Below are 18514 nucleotides of genomic sequence, written 5' to 3' on the forward strand. Positions count from 1 at the left end.
ATATCATTTCCGAACCCTAACTTAATCCATTTCCTAAATCAAATATCTTTCTTATGGCTGAGCTTTTTTGGTGATTAGGTAATCTCCATTTCTTCTTTATTGACCATCTCCTTTCATCATTTTCCTCCTTCCCTTGCATAAGAAGCATGATTTATGAAATTCATTTCCAACTTTCACATGAGGGTTAATAGTTAATACCGATAAATCAAGTATCTTCTCCAACTCAGACAACATCACGGGTCAGTACTTTATTCTACTAAAACACACAGTCGATATTAAATTATTTAAGATAAGCTACAGTTTAGATATTCTACTAAGACACCAGTCTGTATTTTAAAAGATAAGCTACTGTTTAGAATCAATAAGACTTTTAATTTTTTTTATTTTTTTAAATAAAAGCTTTCATGTTAGGCATCACTCAATAAGACTTTTAATTATCCATAAGCCAAATTGGCAAGAAAATGAAACTGAAAATGAAATTTCTCAATGAACTGGTCCATCAGTATGTATAGAATCTCCTGTGGAAGTTGTAATGTCAGTCTTAAAAGATTATACATCAGTGATATCCACCACTTTGGACAGCGAGTAAAATGGAAGCAAAAGAAAAAAAAGACATAATTGGTGGAATAGCAAGACAATTAACAGTAGCTATTTCACTTGTGAAGGTGAAACCCACTAATATTTCTTCAAATTGATTTATACCGTTAATATGAGGAGGTGAAGCACGCTGCGTTTGCCTGAGGTGCAAATTTTCCTGGAAAAAGTCAAGCCATCAGTGGAAAACTAAAAGTGAGTGCTAAAGAAAACCAAAGGTTCAAAGTTAAGAAATCCTACATGTTGAATATTGTCATTAGGGAATATCTTCCTTTTCAAGTCTTTATTTTTCAAATGGTTGTTACATAAATCACTGTCAGATATGGCACTTCTTCTGTTGTCAATGACTATGCCAGAGGATGGGTAATCTTGTTTTTCATCACAAACATTCTTTTCTACTTGCTTGTGCTGAAAATAAGCACTCCTTACAATTACCTTTCTTGTCTCCCTGGTTTTTCCTTCAACTATGTCATGGAATCCCTGGTCTTTATTCTTCAAATGGCTATTACATAAATCGGTGTCAGATATGGCATTTTTTCTCTCATCAATGACAATGCCAGAGGACTGGTACTCTTGTTTCTCGTCACAAACATTTTTTTCCACTTGTTTGTGCTGAAAATAAGCACTCCTTACAATTACCTTTCTTGTTGTCTCCCTGGTTTTTCCTTCAACTATGTCATGAAATCCCTGGTTTTTATTCTTCAAATGATCATTACATAAATCACTGTCAGATATGGCATTTTTTCTCCCTTCAAGGACAATGCTAGAGGACTGGTACTCATGTTTCTCATCACAAACATTCTTTTCCACTTGCTTGTGCTGAAAATAAGCACTCCTAACAATAACCTTTCCAGTTGCCTCCCTGGTTTTTTCTTCTACTGTGTCTTGGACATTAGTGCGTCCATGCTCCTTGTGCAAACCCAAACACGGTTTATGAATTGGCTGCCTGGGCTGTTGCAGTACTGCATGTTCAGGGCTTTTCTTCTCCTCACCCACCATAGAAACTTAATTCATGCAAACAATGTAATGAGTATCATCAACTAACACATGTAAAGGCATCAGAAATTAGATTTTCCCATCCAAAAGACCAAATCAAACCAGCAAATTTATAGCTTACCATGGTATGGAGACTCTGTAAATTCAGAAATTTTTGTGGCAGAATCATATTCAATCTAAAGAAGAAAAAGGGAAAAATAAGTTAAAAATTATCTAAAAGAGTTTAAGTACCTACAATGAGCAGAATTTTCACTATTACAGTTCAATATTCAGGCAACTTACATGGCTATTAGGATGACAGGCACTTCCCCAATTCTCAGAGTGAATGAGTGATGCAGTACAATTCTTTGTTTCCTTAGCAGCAGTAGGTGACACCCGAGGTGCTCTGAATTTCCTTTTTGCTTCAAGAGAAGCAACACCTTTCATGGCTAAGGAAAAGTTACTCTGAGGAGGAATAAAAGAAACACTGCTACTTACAAGTGGCAGTATGTCGTTAAGAAACATTGACCCTAAATGCCATCATAATTCAATGCCTCAAGTTGATTGTTTTGAATGTTATATTATTGTTTTCAATGTTCTGTAGTTATTTTTATCAAGTTTAGAAGGAATAATATTTTCTTCTATTTAAATTATGAGGTCATTAGACCTATATATACATGAGAGCTTGCTAGTTATTTTAGGAAATATGGACAACTAATTCTAGAGAAACAAATCCCTATGATTGTGGGATTGTTTCTAAATACATAATCCTAATATTAATAGTAAGATACAGCTGTGATACAAAATAAAAATATAATAAGGATAAAATATAAAACTTCCTAAACAGTTTTGACACTCCCCCTCAAGCTGGTGAATAGATGTTCTCCATTCCCAGCTTGGATATAATTCTTTCAAAGTTACTGTAGTTCAGTCCTTTGGTGAGTATGTCTGCAAGTTGACTCTGAGTGGACACATATGGGGTGCAAATCAAGCCACTGTCTAACTTTTCCTTGATAAAATGTCTGTCCACCTCGATATGTTTAGTTCTATCATGTTGTACTGGGTTGTGGGCTATGCTAATTGCAGATTTATTGTCACAATATAACCTCATAGGTTCATCCCATCTTATCTTCAAGTCTTCCAATATAATCTTCAGCCATAGAAGTTCACATATTCCTTGGGCCATTGCTCGAAATTCTGCTTCAGCACTTGATCTAGCTACTACACTTTGTTTTTTACTCTTCCAAGTCACTAGATTTCCACCAAGGAAGGTGCAGTATCCAGTAGTTGATCTCCTATCCACAACTGACTCTGCATAATCTGCATCCGTGTATGCTTCAAGACGAACACTTTTGTTTCGTTTGAACAAAATCCCTCTTCCTAGAGTCCCTTTTAAATACTGCACAATTCTAAGGGCAGCTTGCAAATGTGCCTCCTTTGGTTGGTGCATAAATTGACTGACTAGACTCACAGCAAAAGCAATGTCTGGCCTAGTGTGAGATAAGTAAATAAGCCTGCCCACGAGTCTTTGGTACATTTCCTTGTCCACGGCATTATCCTCCTCCGCACTTCCCAACTTTATATTTGGATCAACTGGAGTACTTGCTGGTTTGCAGGCTGTCTTTCCTGTTTCTCTAAGCAAGTCAGTAATATATTTTTGTTGAGATATGAAGATTCCTTTCTTGGAATGGGCCACTTCAATTCCCAAAAAATATTTAAGTCTCCCTAATGTCTTAATTTCAAATTCCGTGGCAAGACATTGACTTAACGTTTGCTGCTCCTCTTTGTCATCTCCAGTTATTATAATATCATCTACATACACCAATAATATTGTTACTCCTCCTGAAACTGAATGTTTAATAAATAAAGTGTGATCTCCTTGGCTCTGTTTGTAGCCCAAACTTGTCAAAACTTTGGTGAATCTTCCAAACCATGCTCTTGGGGATTGTTTCAGCCCATATAGAGCCTTTTTTAGCTTACAAACGGTTCCAGCAGCAACCTGTCCATCATAGCCAGGGGGCAACTCCATGTATATTTCTTCTTTAAGGTCTCCATGTAGGAATGCATTCTTCACATCGAACTGCTGCATATCCCAATCATGATTTGCTGCTAATGACAATATTACTCTGACCGTGTTCATCTTAGCAACCGGAGCAAATGTCTCCAAGTAATCCACTCCATAGGTTTGAGTGAATCCTTTGGCTACTAACCTTGCCTTGTAACGCTCAATAGTCCCATCAGCCCGATACTTTACAGCGTATACCCACTTACACCCTACTGGTTTTTTTCCAGTTGGTAAGGTGACAAGCTCCCAGGTCCTGTTCTTGTTTAGTGCCTCCATTTCCACATCCATGGCTTGTTTCCATTTCCTGTCAGATAATGCTTCAGATACAGAGGAAGGTGTGGGTGTAGAGTTTAAGTTTGTGAGAAAGGTTTTATGGGTAGGAGAGAATTTTTCAAAGGATAGGAAATTTGATAGAGGGTAAAGTGGCTGTTGGGTGCAGGTTCTGGTTCCCTTTCTAAGGGCAATAGGAAGATCCAGGTTTTGATCCTCCTGTGCTTCTGAATTTTCCAAAATAAACTCATTAGAATTATTGGAATTTCTAGGATTAGAAACTGTTACCTCATGTAAAGATGGTAGGTTGGATTCTTGGACATGGATAGATTCTGGAATGACCTTTCCTCTTCTTGAATATACCAGATTTTTTCCGAATTTCCCACCACCATTAGGTGCAGATTCAGCTGCTGATTCAGGTGCCTGTTCAGGAGCTGATTCAGGTCTTGCTGCTGGTTCAGGTGCTTGTTTTGTTCTTGTCTCAGTTTCAGGGACAGCAATGCTATTTGTCCCAATTTCAGGTCCAAATGCCATATTTGGAAGCATGAGAGGCTCATCTTCCTCTCTTACATTCTCCCCTTGAAGATGAGGCTGGAAGTAGCTCTCTTGTTCGTTGAATGTGACATCCCTTGACACAAAGAATCTCTTTGACGGGGGGTGAAAACACTTGTATCCTTTTTGTGTGGTTGAGTACCCTAAGAATACACATTTGACAGCCCTAGGGTCCAACTTTCCCCTTTCATTACTATGAACATGCACAAAGGATACACACCCAAATATTCTAGGTTGGAGTTTATTTGTAGGGTTTAGGTGTGGGTAGAAGGAGGATAGGACTTCCATGGGGCTTTTTGATGCTAAGATTTTAGAGGGTAACCTATTGATTAGGTAGGTGGCCGTAAGAAGGGCTTCCCCCCAAAATTTCTTAGGGACATGATTTTGAAAAAGTAGAGCTCTAGTTTGGTCTAATAAGTGCCCATTTTTTCTTTCTGCAATCCCATTCTGTTGGGGTGTGTTAACACATGAAGACTCATGAATTATCCCTTCCTTTTGGCAAAAAGAGTTTAGCACCAGGTTAAAGTAGTCCTTAGCATTATCAGACCTAATTCTCTTGATATTAACTCCAAATTGATTTTTAATCATAGACACAAACTGAACAAAAATGGAGCTAACCTCAGATTTATGTTTCAATAGGAAAACCCAAGTCACCCGTGTACAATCATCTATGAAGGTTAAAAACCACTTAGCACCTGAGATATTAGGAATATTAGCAGGACCCCAGACATCAGTATGGATAAGAAAAAAAGGGAAAGGACTCATTTTATTACTAATGGGAAAAGGTACACGCTTGTGTTTCGCAAGCTCACACACCTCACAATGGAGACTCTCCACATTTAAATTCTGAAACAAGGAAGGGAAGAGCACTTTTACAACTTGAAATGAAGGGTGTCCTAGCCGACAATGATATAGTTGAGCTTTCTCTTTATTGGTCATGGTGGATTCAGATATGAGAGAGTGACTATTGATACCAAGATTAGGATCCTCCATGTAGTATAGGCCATTCCATTCTCTAGCATGTCCAATCGTCCTCCCTGAGTTTTTTTCCTGAAATACACAATAGTTGTTATGAAAAACAACGTTACAAGAGAGATCTTTTGTGAGTTTCTGTACAGAAATCAGATTGGTGGACAATTTAGGGACATGAAGGACATGTTTTAATGTTATAGATGGGCTTATTTGGACTTCTCCTTCACCTGCGGCAGTTATACATGTTCCATCTGCTGTGGAAATTTTCTTGTTGCTAGGACATGGGATATATGTGGAGAAGTATTTAGGTAGAGGGGTCATATGGTCAGTAGCACCTGAATCTAGTATCCAGAAATGAGTAAAGGGTGTATCTGAAGCAGTAAGTCCAAAAGAAAATGGAAACTTACCAGAATATGTTAAGGAGCACATACCTGAGGGCTTCTCCAATTTACTAAGGAAGGACCTTACCCTTTCTATCTCTTCATGATTCAGCTGGACAGATTCTTCTCCTTGTCCATTAACAATGTGTGCTTGTCTTTGTCCTTCCCTTTTTGGAGGGCCTCCTTTCTGGCCCCATTCTCTGCTTGGGGGTTTTCCATGTAATTTCCAGCACTTTTCCCTTGTGTGGCGCGGCTTGTTGCAGTAGGTACACCAGACTTCCTCCTGTTTTTTCTCTATATTGGAAAACCTGCTTTTCTTCTGGTTAGTTAGCATGGCTGTTCCTCCTTCAGCTTTCATTGCTGAGCTTTCAGTAGTTGGGGTCTCCAACATCAGTCCTCTCCTGCTTTCTTCACTTCGAATAATGGCTACCACTTCATTAAGCCCTGGGACTTTCTCTTTTCCCAAGATTTGGATTCGAACCTGATCATATTCAGGATTCAGGCCTACCAAGAAATCATAGACTCTATCTTGTTCAATATACTCCTTAAGGATTGCTGAGTCTTCTGAACATTTTGCTTTTATAACTCGGTAGTGATCCAATTCCATCCATAGGGACTTGAGTTGATTGGCATATTCTGTAACAGATTTGTTTCCCTGCTTGGCAGCCACGGTTTTCACTTTTACATCATATATTTGAGCAGCATCCTTGGCCTTAGAATAGGTTTGTTCTACTGCCTCCCAAATTTCCTTTGCTGATTTAAGGAACATGCAGGTATCACTGATTTCTGGGACCATTGAATTCCACAGCCATGCCATGATCATGGAGTCTTCTTCATCCCATGATTTGAACTTGGCATCCTGTTCATCAGGGGCCATATCAGTCAGGTGACTGACCTTTCCTTTTCCTTTCAAGATGGTTCTAATGAGTTGAGACCATTTGAGATAATTTTTTCCATTTAATCTATAAGCAGAATGAACATTCTGCAATTCTCCAGCAGTTTGGAATCTGTCCCCAATAGGATTCACGATCTCAGTGATCTCAGCCATCACAGTGATGAACAGTAGCGGCGGTGAACAGTAACCGTGATGAACAGTGCGTGGTGAACAGTAACCGCGGTGAACAGTAGCCGCGGTGAAGGCTACACAGCAATGAAGGCTGCGATTAGGCCAAGGTTGTGCAGCAATGAAGGCTGCAGCAAGGCTCAATGTTGTGCAGCAATGACGACTGCAACTTAGGGTTTTCAGGCACGGTCAGAGACTCCTAAAGATCAGGAGCTCTGATACCATATCAAGTTTAGAAGGAATAATATTTTCTTCTATTTAAATTATGAGGTCATTAGACCTATATATACATGAGAGCTTGCTAGTTATTTTAGGAAATATGGACAACTAATTCTAGAGAAACAAATCCCTATGATTGTGGGATTGTTTCTAAATACATAATCCTAATATTAATAGTAAGATACAGCTGTGATACAAAATAAAAATATAATAAGGATAAAATATAAAACTTCCTAAACAGTTTTGACAATTTTGAATGTTATATAATCTTGAATCTGAAATTTCAGAACATTGGCAACTAAAGCATCAACAGCATCAGGACATTCGGAGTGAACCATAAAGTGCATTCCTCCCTTTTAAACAAGCTAAACTGATTGAAATCAATTGAAGAATGCTTCTTAGGATACAAAAATACTTGGTCAAGAGATTCTTCTGCACGGGCAAATCAATCTTTTTCTTTGTACTTTCAGAATGAGGAGTTTTGAATTGACTAGTTCCTGCAATTGCCAATCTGGCTGTAAGATTCTCTCCCTGCCATTTAAAAAGAAATGGACTTCAACCAACAGTGCCCTTTAAACAAGAAGGCTATAAAATTTTGAGGACGCATACATCCATGTCCAATGTTTACCTTGCTTTTCTTAATACTTGTTGAAAAGAAATAGTAACGATTTATTCATATTTCCTCAAGCTTTATTTACAATATTTTTAGCATGTAAGCATGCATCTCACCCAAAACTTCATAAAATAGTATGCTCAGTGAAATAGTTGGCAGAAAGTATCCTCATTGTAGAATTTATACATACTCACACTCATCCATGCAAACACAAAAAGGAACAGTGCAGTCTTTTCAGTTGTCAATTCTATTCATGTCATTTTCAAAACTCATTTTCTTTCACAATCATGCAAATTATCCTTCTTATTCCAAAACTGAAGAATGAAATCAATCATATTATTTTGAACAAGACACGCACTAAAGGCATGGATATTTCAGTTAAATAGAAAATTTACTGATTCATTTTAACAAACACAGTTTCTTATGGATAAAGATATAAAGAAGAAATTAAACGGCTTACCTCAAATGGCATTTTGGTAATTGGATCAAGATCCCCTTTTGCTATTCTTTGTGCTATATCTTTTGGCATGGGTGTATCCCAGGTTAAGGTATACTTTCAAGTAAGATCCTATCATAGACGGTTGAACAAAAATGGAGCAGAGTGATATTAATTTAAAATGACAAAAGAACATTAAGAAATAAGGATATGGGCCTAAAAAGTCTAACTCGACACCAATATCATCAGGTATCTTAGACAAATGGACAATATTTTCATTAATTGGATCATAAACTCGTTGATATTGGAAAGTATGTAATGCCTTCTTGAATGACTCTTCATAAAAGGGAGGCACAGAAACTCCACTGTATCTCAAATGCTTAAGAACCTGAAACATTGGAATTGGCATTAGAAATAGAAAATTTTCATATAGAAAGATTTACATATAAGATTTAAAAGATATATATTATTAAAAAAAAAACACTTTCTGGGATTTCTGCTGTGTATAGATGTACCTGACTGCTTGAGTGGGTTTAAACATAAATAAAAAAAGAACATTGACGGCTAATACAATCCTTATTGATTTTTAAGGTCCTGATCATGCTTGTTAGGTGTATCAGCCGCACTTACCTTGTCATAACTTCTAAATTTTTTTATGCTTGCATGGGCTCTTTTAAGACCCATACCTGGCAAGGACTGAAGATAGTCACACCCACTCAAAATACACATTTCAAGAACCATTTGTCTGTTGAACCCCTCGAAACTAAGCTCCTTATTCTTTTGTAGCATGGAGTACTGGAACTGAACACCTTGACCAAACTTGTCCATTTTAAAGAGAATCTAAATTTTCAAGGAAGAAACAGGCCAATAAAAAAACAAGGAGTTACATAAAAAAGTAGGAAGAAATATACAGTAGAAAACAAATAACATAAAACATTTATATGTTAAGCCACGTGGTAAACTTACTCTAGGGCAGCCAAATGGTATAAGATCAGAATCTTCAGTTATAACTACATCAACTTGTCCACTAATTGCCAAGAATGTCATCTGGGCATCTGCCTCGTAAGGAGCAACAATATACTGCACATTCTCCTGCTTCAATACCTTGCACAAAAAAACAATGCTAAACATTTATTTGGAGATATAATAGAACTGTAAGAGATATTATTTGATCTTAGTAATAAGGGAAATGGGTACAACTAATAATTAGGAATATTCTCGATTATTATCCATTATTAGGTTTTCCTATATTATACAAATAATTATGCTGCAATCCTCCATTCACCAATGCTGACCCTCCTTTCTCCGACAAGCAGAAAACAACCAAGACACTATCTCCCGACAACCACCACTGTGCAAGAATCACTGCCTAAATTCGTCGCACAAGCTTCCTATCTTTGACTTGTCCAAATCAGCTGTTATATTCTAAAGTTTTAGGATTTAATTAGTTAGGATTTTATTAGGATTTTATCATTTATCTTTATCATTTGTAATCTTTAGTACTCTATAAATAGAGTATTGAACTATTATTTGGGATATGAATAATATATGCACTTTGTTTCCTTTTCTCAATTCTCTATCATATACTTTATCATTGTTCCTATTCTTGGTATAATCGGAAGCCACCTAAAGTTCCCTTTGTCCAAAGCCTAATTGTTCTTCGAAATCTCTTACGAGAGGACCTAGACGCTCCTGCACACGATCGTTCATATCAATTGGTATCAGCTAGGACCTTCCAGCACTTTCAATGGCAGATTCAACACGCTCCGCTCAAGCTACTAAGGAGATGGAAGATCGAATCTCCCAAAGGATGGATAATAGGTTTATGGAACTCGCGACTACATTGAATGGAACCTTGACTCTTTCTATGAAAGACACCATCCAGGATTTACTTACTCAATCTTGAGGTGAACACTCCCCTCGACCCTCACAGGACACAATGTCGCGCGGACCTCGAACGGGGTCTTCTTATGTGTGTGGCACGCGGTTGGCACGCATCGACTTTCCTCGATTCAATGGCGAAAATGTTAACCAGTGGATTTATCAATGCGAAAATTATTTTCTCATTGACAAGACTTCAGAGGAATTCAAGGTACAGTTGGCACTTATGCATCTAGAAGGCAAGGCCTTGCAATGGCATACTGCACTTATGAACTCTGATTTAGATATGGATGCACCTTCATGGCCAGGATTCACCAAAAGTCTAAAAGATCGGTTTGGTGCAATTGGCGATGATCCCATGGTTGCGTTGATGCGTCTGCGACAAAAGACTTCAGTTGATGCCTATCATGAAGAGTTCGATTCAATCATTACAAGATTGAATTTAGCTAGTGATCATATTCTCAGCTGCTTCCTTAGTGGCTTAAAGCACGACATTCAAATGATGGTACGCATGTTCCAACCTACATCTCTACAGCATGCATTTACTTTGGCCAGGACGTATGAAGCAGCCAATTCCAGCAAGTCGACGACCAAATTCCACAGGGGAGTCTTAGGTCCAGCTCCAGTGCCTCTATCATCATCAGCTCCAATCAATGCGGTCCCCAAACCTAAACCCACACGCCACTTAACGCCAGAGTTCATAGCAGAACGCAGAGCCCAAGGCCTTTGTTATTTTTGTGATGAACCCTACTCAATGGAGCACAATAGGGTACACAAGAAATTACAACTTCACGTCATGGAGATGGAGGAAGAAGATGACGCACAGGATAGTCCTCCCAGTGACGCGACTGATTTATTGCAATGGAAGGAACCACAAATCTCAATCAACGCATTAACAGGAGTGGCTGGGTTCAGAACTATGAGAATAACTGGATATCATCAAAAACGACCTTTACATATTCTCATTGATAGTGGCAGCACTCATAATTTCTTAGATACCCAAATGGCTCAAAAATATGGGTGCATAATTGAGACGATTGCCCCTTTGAATGTCGTGGTAGCAGATGGGTCAAAGATCAAGATATCTTTCGTGGTAAAAAAATTTAGTTGGACAATTCAGCACACAACTTTTACTGTTGATATGTTACTCCTTCCTTTGGGGTGTTGCGATTTAGTGTTGGGAATTGAGTGGCTCATAACATTGGGCGATATTTTATGGAATTTCGACAAACTCACTATGGAATTCAATGTACAAGGAAGGCGACATGTTCTCCGTGGCTCTATGGCCCCCAAGCTTAAACCTGCACACAAGCAACAGTTGAGTAAAGCTTTTATTGACGGTGTGCATTTGTCTATGATGCACGTGGGTGCAGAGGAGGACATGTTGTTGCAGTCCTTGACTACACATGCTGCAGCACAGGATATTCCAACTGAGATCGCGAATCTCTTACAAGAATTTGCAGATGTCTTTCAGGAACCACAACAATTACCACCCTTTCGCCCAGGCCATGATCATCATATTCCATTGATTCAGGGAGTTAATCCTGTCAACAAACGGCCTTACAGGTATGCCACAACCCAAAAAGATATTATTGAACAACTTATACATGAATATTTGCAATCCGGAATTATACAGGAAAGTTGCAGCCCTTACGCCAGCCCCGTGGTTCTGGTGAGCAAAAAAGATGGCTCATGGAGACTTTGTGTTGATTATAGAGATTTGAATAAGGGCCCAGTCAAGAACAAATTTCCCATTCCTTTAGTTGATGATTTATTGGATGAATTAGCAGGATCTACTATTTTTTCGAAAATTGATTTACGTGCAGGCTATAATCAAGTTCGAATGAATCCCGACAATGTGTGGAAGACAGCTTTTCCAACACACTCGGGACATTATGAGTACCTGGTGATGCCATTTGGACTCACCAACGCCCCAGCTACATTCCAAGGATTAATTAACTCCATTTTTTAGAGGTTTTTAAGGAAATTTTTGTTGGTGTTTTTTGATGATATTCTAGTCTACAGCAAAAACATAACAGAGCACATACAACATCTAAAAGAAGTGTTGCAGACTCTCCGTATCCATTCTCTTTTTGCCAAGAGATCTAAACGCTATTTTGTTGTTTCCGAAGTGGAGTACTTAGGCCATATTATTAATGCACAGGGCGTTTCCACGGACTCCAACAAAGTTGCTACTATGGTAAGCTGGCCTCTACCACGAACCTTAAAACAATTACGAGGGTTTTTGGGCTTAGTTGGGTATTATAGAAGATTTGTCCGCGGATATGGCATCATTACTAAACCCTTAACTGATATGCTTAAGAAGGACAATTTCATTTGGTGTGAGAGGGCTGAACAAGCTTTTCACGGCCTTAAGAAGATGATGAGCAGTACTCCCGTTTTAGCATTACCTGATTTCTCAAAAGTCTTTGTTGTGGAGGTAGATGCTTCTGGGCAAGGCGTGGGAGCAGTTTTGATGCAAGACCACCACCATCCCATAGCTTTTATTAGTAGAATTTTTAACCTTCAACAACGAGCTTATTCAACATACGAAAAGGAGTTGGTGGGAGTAGTCTTTGCTGTGCAAAAATGGCAACATTACCTGTTGAATCGTCATTTTACTATCAAGACGGATCATTACAGCCTTAAATACATCTTAGATCAAAGATGGTCCACTGAGTTTCAACAAAAATGGCTAGTCAAGCTGATGGAATTTGATTTCACCATAGAATATCGCCAAGGAAAAGAAAATGTTGTCGCTGATGCATTATCTAGAAGGGACGTAGTGGAATGCAAAGGTTTAATTACCTTACAACTACAGTCTGAGTTACTACAGGATATACAACAATCATGGATTAGAAATATTCACTTACAGAAGCTCATAACAGAGTTAAAGGCGCATACAAGTTCCCATAAACATTATACATGGGAAAACAATGAACTTAGAAGAAAAGGCAGGCTGGTTGTAGGGATAGATGGGATATTGAGAAAGAAGATTTTGCAGTGGCTACATGCCTCAGCGGAGGGCGGTCACTCGGGTATGAATGCAACAGTGAAAAGGGTCAAGGCAATGGTTTATTGGAGAGGCCTAAATAAAGATATCAAACATTTTATCCAACGCTGTTCTGTGTGTCAGCAAAATAAATATGACACCGCTGCTACTCCAGGCCTTCTACAACCTCTACCCATTCCACAGACCATTTGGCAGCACATCACCATGGATTTCATCGAAGGGTTGCCACGTTCACAAGGTAAAGAAGTCATTTTTGTGGTAGTAGACAGGCTGAGCAAAGCTGCCCATTTTATGGCTCTAACTCACCCATATACGGCGAGAAGTGTTGCTCAAGCATTTTTGGACAACGTGTTCAAGTTACATGGATGTCCAAAAACCATTACCAGTGATAGAGATCCGATTTTTGTGAGCCAATTTTGGAAAGAGTTTATGGCAGTACAAGGAATGCAAGTTCAACTGTCCACAAGTTATCATCCCCAAACAGATGGCCAGACAGAGGTGGTGAATAGATGCTTAGAAACTTATTTGAGATGTATGTGTGTTGACTCACCACACAAATGGGTGCAATGGCTCCCTCTTGCAGAATGGTGGTATAATACCACATTCCATACAGCCATAAAAGCCACCCCGTATGAAATTGTGTATGGTCAACCACCTCCTATCCATTTACCGTACTTACCGGGGGAATCCAGCATTGAATTGGTCGATAGAAGCCTTCTCAAGAGAGAACAAATGTTGAAAGTGATAAAATTTCATTTAAAACGAGCACAAGAGAGAATGAAACAACTAGCAGATAGACACAAATCCGAGAGAGGTTTTGAGATTGGTGACTTGGTTTACGTTAAGTTGCAAGCTTACAAGCAGGTATCCGTAAGCTTTAAATCAAATGCTAAGTTGAGCCCAAAGTATTTTGGGCCCTACAAGGTTTTGGATAAGGTGGGGGAGGTAGCTTATAAGTTAGAACATCCAGTACATTCTAAGATTCACAATGTCTTCCATATATCACAACTAAAGAAACATGTGGGCGACATGGTGGTTTCCACTACGTTGCCTTATCAATCTGAAGACCCACTACAATTGAAAGAACCTGAAGCTATCATTGACCGCATGACTGTTAAGAGAAGAGGAAGGGCAGTCACAAAGGTTTTAGTGAAATGGAAGCACCAACTTCCTGAAGATGCAACTTGGGAGTTCTACTTTGATTTGAAGAAGTACCCATTGTTCTATTCTTGAGGGCAAGAATGTTGTTATGGGGAGGGCATTGTTATATTCTAAAGTTTTAGGATTTAATTAGTTAGGATTTTATCATTTATTTAATTAGTTAGGATTTTATTAGGATTTTATCATTTATTTAATTAGTTAGGATTTTATTAGGATTTTATCATTTATCTTTATCATTTGTAATCTTTAGTACTCTATAAATAGAGTATTGAACTATTATTTGGGATATGAATAATATATGCACTTTGTTTCCTTTTCTCAATTCTCTATCATATTCTTTATTGTTCCTGTTCTTGATATAATCGGAAGCCGCCTAAAGTTCCCTTTGTCCAAAGCCTAATTGTTCTTCGAAATCTCTTATGAGAGGACCTAGACGCTCCTACACACAATCGTTCATATCATCAGCGCCACACTCTGAGCAAGCAAATGCCATTTTCCAATGACTCACCCTCCAGCAACCTCCCTGCATGCTTCTCCACCTATCACGAACAACTTTTGGGCTTTGTTTGACATTGTTTTGTTTGACTCATGGCTCCTTCCTTCTGGTCAATCTCTCATGACTGTCACCAACATACCAATGATCCCATGCAAAAAACTCAAAGGTGACAGCAAATTGATTCAAGGTAAAGAGAGTGCTCGTCATTTGACAACTCCTACTTTAAATATCATGAAATTCTCAAGCTCCAAGCAACCAAACAACCTGCATCATTTGTTTCAGTTGTGGCTCAGTTTGGTAATCCTATATATTGTTTCTCAATCCTTCTATTGGACCTTGGATACTTGATTTTGGTGCCTCAGATCATATGACTAGTATAGTATGTGAACTCTCAAATTAAAGTCTAGGGCATTAGACAAACTCCTCCTCATCCTCAACCTCAACTTTCTTTAAACTCTATTTCATATTTCCTTGAAATTTCATAACATTGGCAACCAAAGCATCAACAGCATTAGACAAACTCCTCCTTATCCTTGGACTGTCACAAGCATAATCACCACGAAATCTCACAATAGGTAAAGCAACACCTTTGTCAACACTTTCAAACTAAAGATCTTGACAAAGATATTTCTTGGGGATTGAGGTAACACAATCCAATACTTGTTATCTCTCATAGAAAATATGCATTGGATACGTTGGAGGAAATTGGGTGGATGAATTCGAAATTTGTGACCAAGTTGTCCTCATATTTCCTTAAATTTGGAATTTCACGAGAAGACCAAACATATTGAGATAGATGGTCACTTCATTTGTGAAAGGATTGCATCTAGAGACATTAATACTCAATTAGTCAACTCTAATGATTAATAGTTAAATGTCTTCACCAAATCATTGCAAGGTACAAGAATTGATTACATTTGTAACAAACTTGGTGTATATGATTTATAAATATTGACTTGTTAGATGTATTTTCAATATATAGCCCTAGGCACATCTCTATGTAGTGTATTGTATAGTCTATATATAATATGTTCCTTTTTTATGCTCAAGACATAAGAATTACCTTATATTCTTATACAAACAAAGGAATTGGGTCCACTTAGGTACTTTCTCGGCATCAAAGTTGCACGATCCTAGTCAGGCATTGCCATTTCCCAGCATAAATATACTTTAGACATTTTGACCAAGATTGGTATGATTGATTGTCACCCAAACAATAGTCCTATGGATCCTAATTTGAAGCTTCTTTATGGTCAAGGGAAGCCACTAAATGACCCAGAAAGATACTTTTGTCTAGTAGGTAGACTTAATTACATCACTAGACTAGACACCACATATGCAGTTAGTATGTTTAGCCAATTCCAAAAGGCCCCATGTGATAGTCATTAGAATGTTATGATACACGTACTTTGATACATCAAGAATGAACCAGGTTGCAGTTTAATATATGTAGATAGAGGCAATTCCAAAATTCTTTGTTATTCTAATGCTAATTGTGAAGGATCACCATTACATAGGAGGTCTACTTTTGGATATTATCTTCTCATTGGTGGAAACTTGATTTCTTGGAGTTTTAAGAAGTAGAAAACAATTGCTAGATGCAGTGCTGAAGTTGAGTACCAGGAGTTACATGCAAGATTGCATGGCTTAAGCAACTTTTCCATCATTCAAAATTTGGAGATACACAGGATTTACATGACTATAAGTAAAGGATTTACATGTGTGATTAGCCACATAATTCACAACAACAAAGAAACATTTTAAGAATTATTGCAATGAATATATTCAAATGAAATACATATATGATACTTACAAAAATGGAAACACGTGTACTCACATCAACAACCGGACCAACTATGATATATTTAACTTCTTTTTACCTGAATTAGTTCAAGTGCAACTTGGGGAGAAATATCAACTGCTTTCTGGTAGCACTCATAAGCAGCAGCTGAATTTCCGTCTGATTCATGTTCAACTGCACGTGCAAAATTGTCCTTTCTAACCCTGCACTTATAGCATAGAAAATACTTGTTTCATGCACAAAAGTACAAAGACTATCAATGAGATTATAAGGTTCTTAAACCTGCCAGAAATTAAAGAATTCCTCTCTGGTGATGTTGTAATAAAGTTCATAACCTCTTATTTCGTATCCTTTAATACTTAATAGTTCCTTTTAAAAAAGAAGAGAAAAACTATAAAATTCAGACCCCATGACAATGTGTTATTTTCATGGGTACTGGAGGAAGATTGGTTCTTCAGTATCTTAGTTTCAAAATATGAAATTATTTATCAATTCCACTACCAAATCATTGAGAGTATTCCTTTTCTAAAGTTCTTACCGAACCAAATCAGTTTTACCTCAATATTAGAACCACCAGAGCAATCAACAAACAGCGTAGAAAACAGGTATGTCATTTAGAACAGAAATGGAATTTTTTTAGCAATTCAAGATCATAAACCTGACATCACTGTTATTTCAACAAATTATGCATGTGCATAAAAACCTGACAAATACAAACACAGAGACAGCTAGACAGGGCTTAAGAAAACTTTGTTCAATAAAAGCATTAATTATTATGACTATAATACAAAAGGATAACTCAATCCAAAAAACTAGTTCAACCAACCAAAGAACCTCATAGCTTAAGAACGTTAAAATTCTTATTCTAATCAATGGAGAACTCAACATTGACACCTCTTTTAAGAAACAACATCCCCAACAGTTTCACCCTATCCACATGAACCCTACACAACAGTAGCCCCTTTCCTTTACGTTGATAACTGCATTCACCTATCAGTACTCAATACGTAGACAGCCCTTTCAATCCAAAAGCACTAATTGTTATGACTTAAGCACAAACGGAGAATTCAATCCAAAAGAACTAGTCCACTAAGTGGTAAACCATCATATATTAAGTACCACATTAAGCTTCTTAGTCTACCTAACCCACACAAGACTCGTAGCATACATGAAAACGTCCCATTAACAATTAAGGTGTCACTCAACCCAACAGTTTTTTCTTATTTGCGGCAAAAAAACATTCAAAAACAATCAATTAAGAAAAACAAAATTCAATGTTGTAAAGACATATAGAGCACCTGGCACGCTTGATCTCTTGTTCACTCTTCATTGGCAGAAGCCCCCCATCAAACACTAAAATGGGCTTAACCCCATAATGGCGCAGCAAATTGACTCTGTGCATGCAATACTCAATGTGCCTAAAACCCACCAATACATGCACAAACGAAACTCAGTTGAACAGCACACCCAGTTTGTATGCAGTTAAGCCCATTTTAAAAGATCGAACCTTTACAAGCTGGCTTTCTCCAAACAATGAATCCAAGAAAACCCCAATAAAATAACAGTAAGGCAGAGGGTAAAAGGGAAGTGACCTGGTAGTGGGTATCCCTTTGCATAGTTCGGTGCTGCAAGAAAGGGCACCTTTGTGGAGCCAAGAGTAGGTATCTACCGCCACAGAACAACCCTTCAAGTCCTTGATATTGATTGGAACCATAATCGATTTCAATAGCGGCAAAAACCCCTGAATTCCCATTCCTCTTTCAACAATCTACTACGCTACCAATCACACAACACATTTCATATATACAACAAAATTGCGCGCCAAAACTTATATTCCCTTTACTTATTTGCTCTTTCTTCGTGTTTTATATAAATTATATTCCCTTTATATTATTTGCTGTTTTTACGTGTTTTATATAAATTACATTTAATGTGTAAAGCGGGAAATATCGAAATTCTAAATAAAGAAATGTTTGTTATTGCTTTGGGTTTGTGAAAAGTGAAAAAACAAATAAATATTATT

At 37.8% G+C, this 18514-nt stretch overlaps 2 protein-coding genes across 4 annotated transcripts in view; one reads left to right on the top strand and one right to left on the bottom strand.

Annotated features, from left to right (window-relative positions):
- LOC137812190 (5'-3' exonuclease family protein) overlaps positions 1-18351 on the bottom strand; it is a 20634-nt gene extending 2283 nt beyond the window's left edge. For 2 of the 3 annotated variants that reach the window (XM_090298879.1, XM_068614107.2), the window contains exons 1-12: positions 18084-18351; positions 17790-17909; positions 16571-16694; positions 9106-9243; positions 8770-8979; positions 8351-8527; positions 8164-8235; positions 7498-7621; positions 1873-2009; positions 1712-1766; positions 835-1598; positions 703-754 (exon numbers count right to left, since the gene is read on the bottom strand). In XM_090298879.1, coding sequence (XP_090155005.1) covers positions 703-754; positions 835-1598; positions 1712-1766; positions 1873-2009; positions 7498-7621; positions 8164-8235; positions 8351-8527; positions 8770-8979; positions 9106-9243; positions 16571-16694; positions 17790-17909; positions 18084-18244 — 2134 coding nt within the window. In that variant the 5' untranslated portion in view covers positions 18245-18351. The remainder of the gene's footprint in view (positions 1-702; positions 755-834; positions 1599-1711; positions 1767-1872; positions 2010-7497; positions 7622-8163; positions 8236-8350; positions 8528-8769; positions 8980-9105; positions 9244-16570; positions 16695-17789; positions 17910-18083) is intronic. The other variant, XM_090298878.1, reaches the window with a different exon arrangement.
- LOC150029170 (uncharacterized) lies at positions 10505-11992 on the top strand. Its single transcript, XM_090299377.1, has one exon. It carries the CDS (start codon positions 10520-10522, stop codon positions 11990-11992), a length of 1473 nt encoding a protein of 490 aa, XP_090155503.1. The 5' UTR covers positions 10505-10519.
- Positions 18352-18514: the final 163 nt, after the last annotated feature.

The sequence above is a fragment of the Phaseolus vulgaris genome, chromosome 2, assembly GCF_051622355.1.
Source record: "Phaseolus vulgaris cultivar YP4 chromosome 2, ASM5162235v1, whole genome shotgun sequence".
NCBI lineage: Eukaryota > Viridiplantae > Streptophyta > Magnoliopsida > Fabales > Fabaceae > Phaseolus > Phaseolus vulgaris.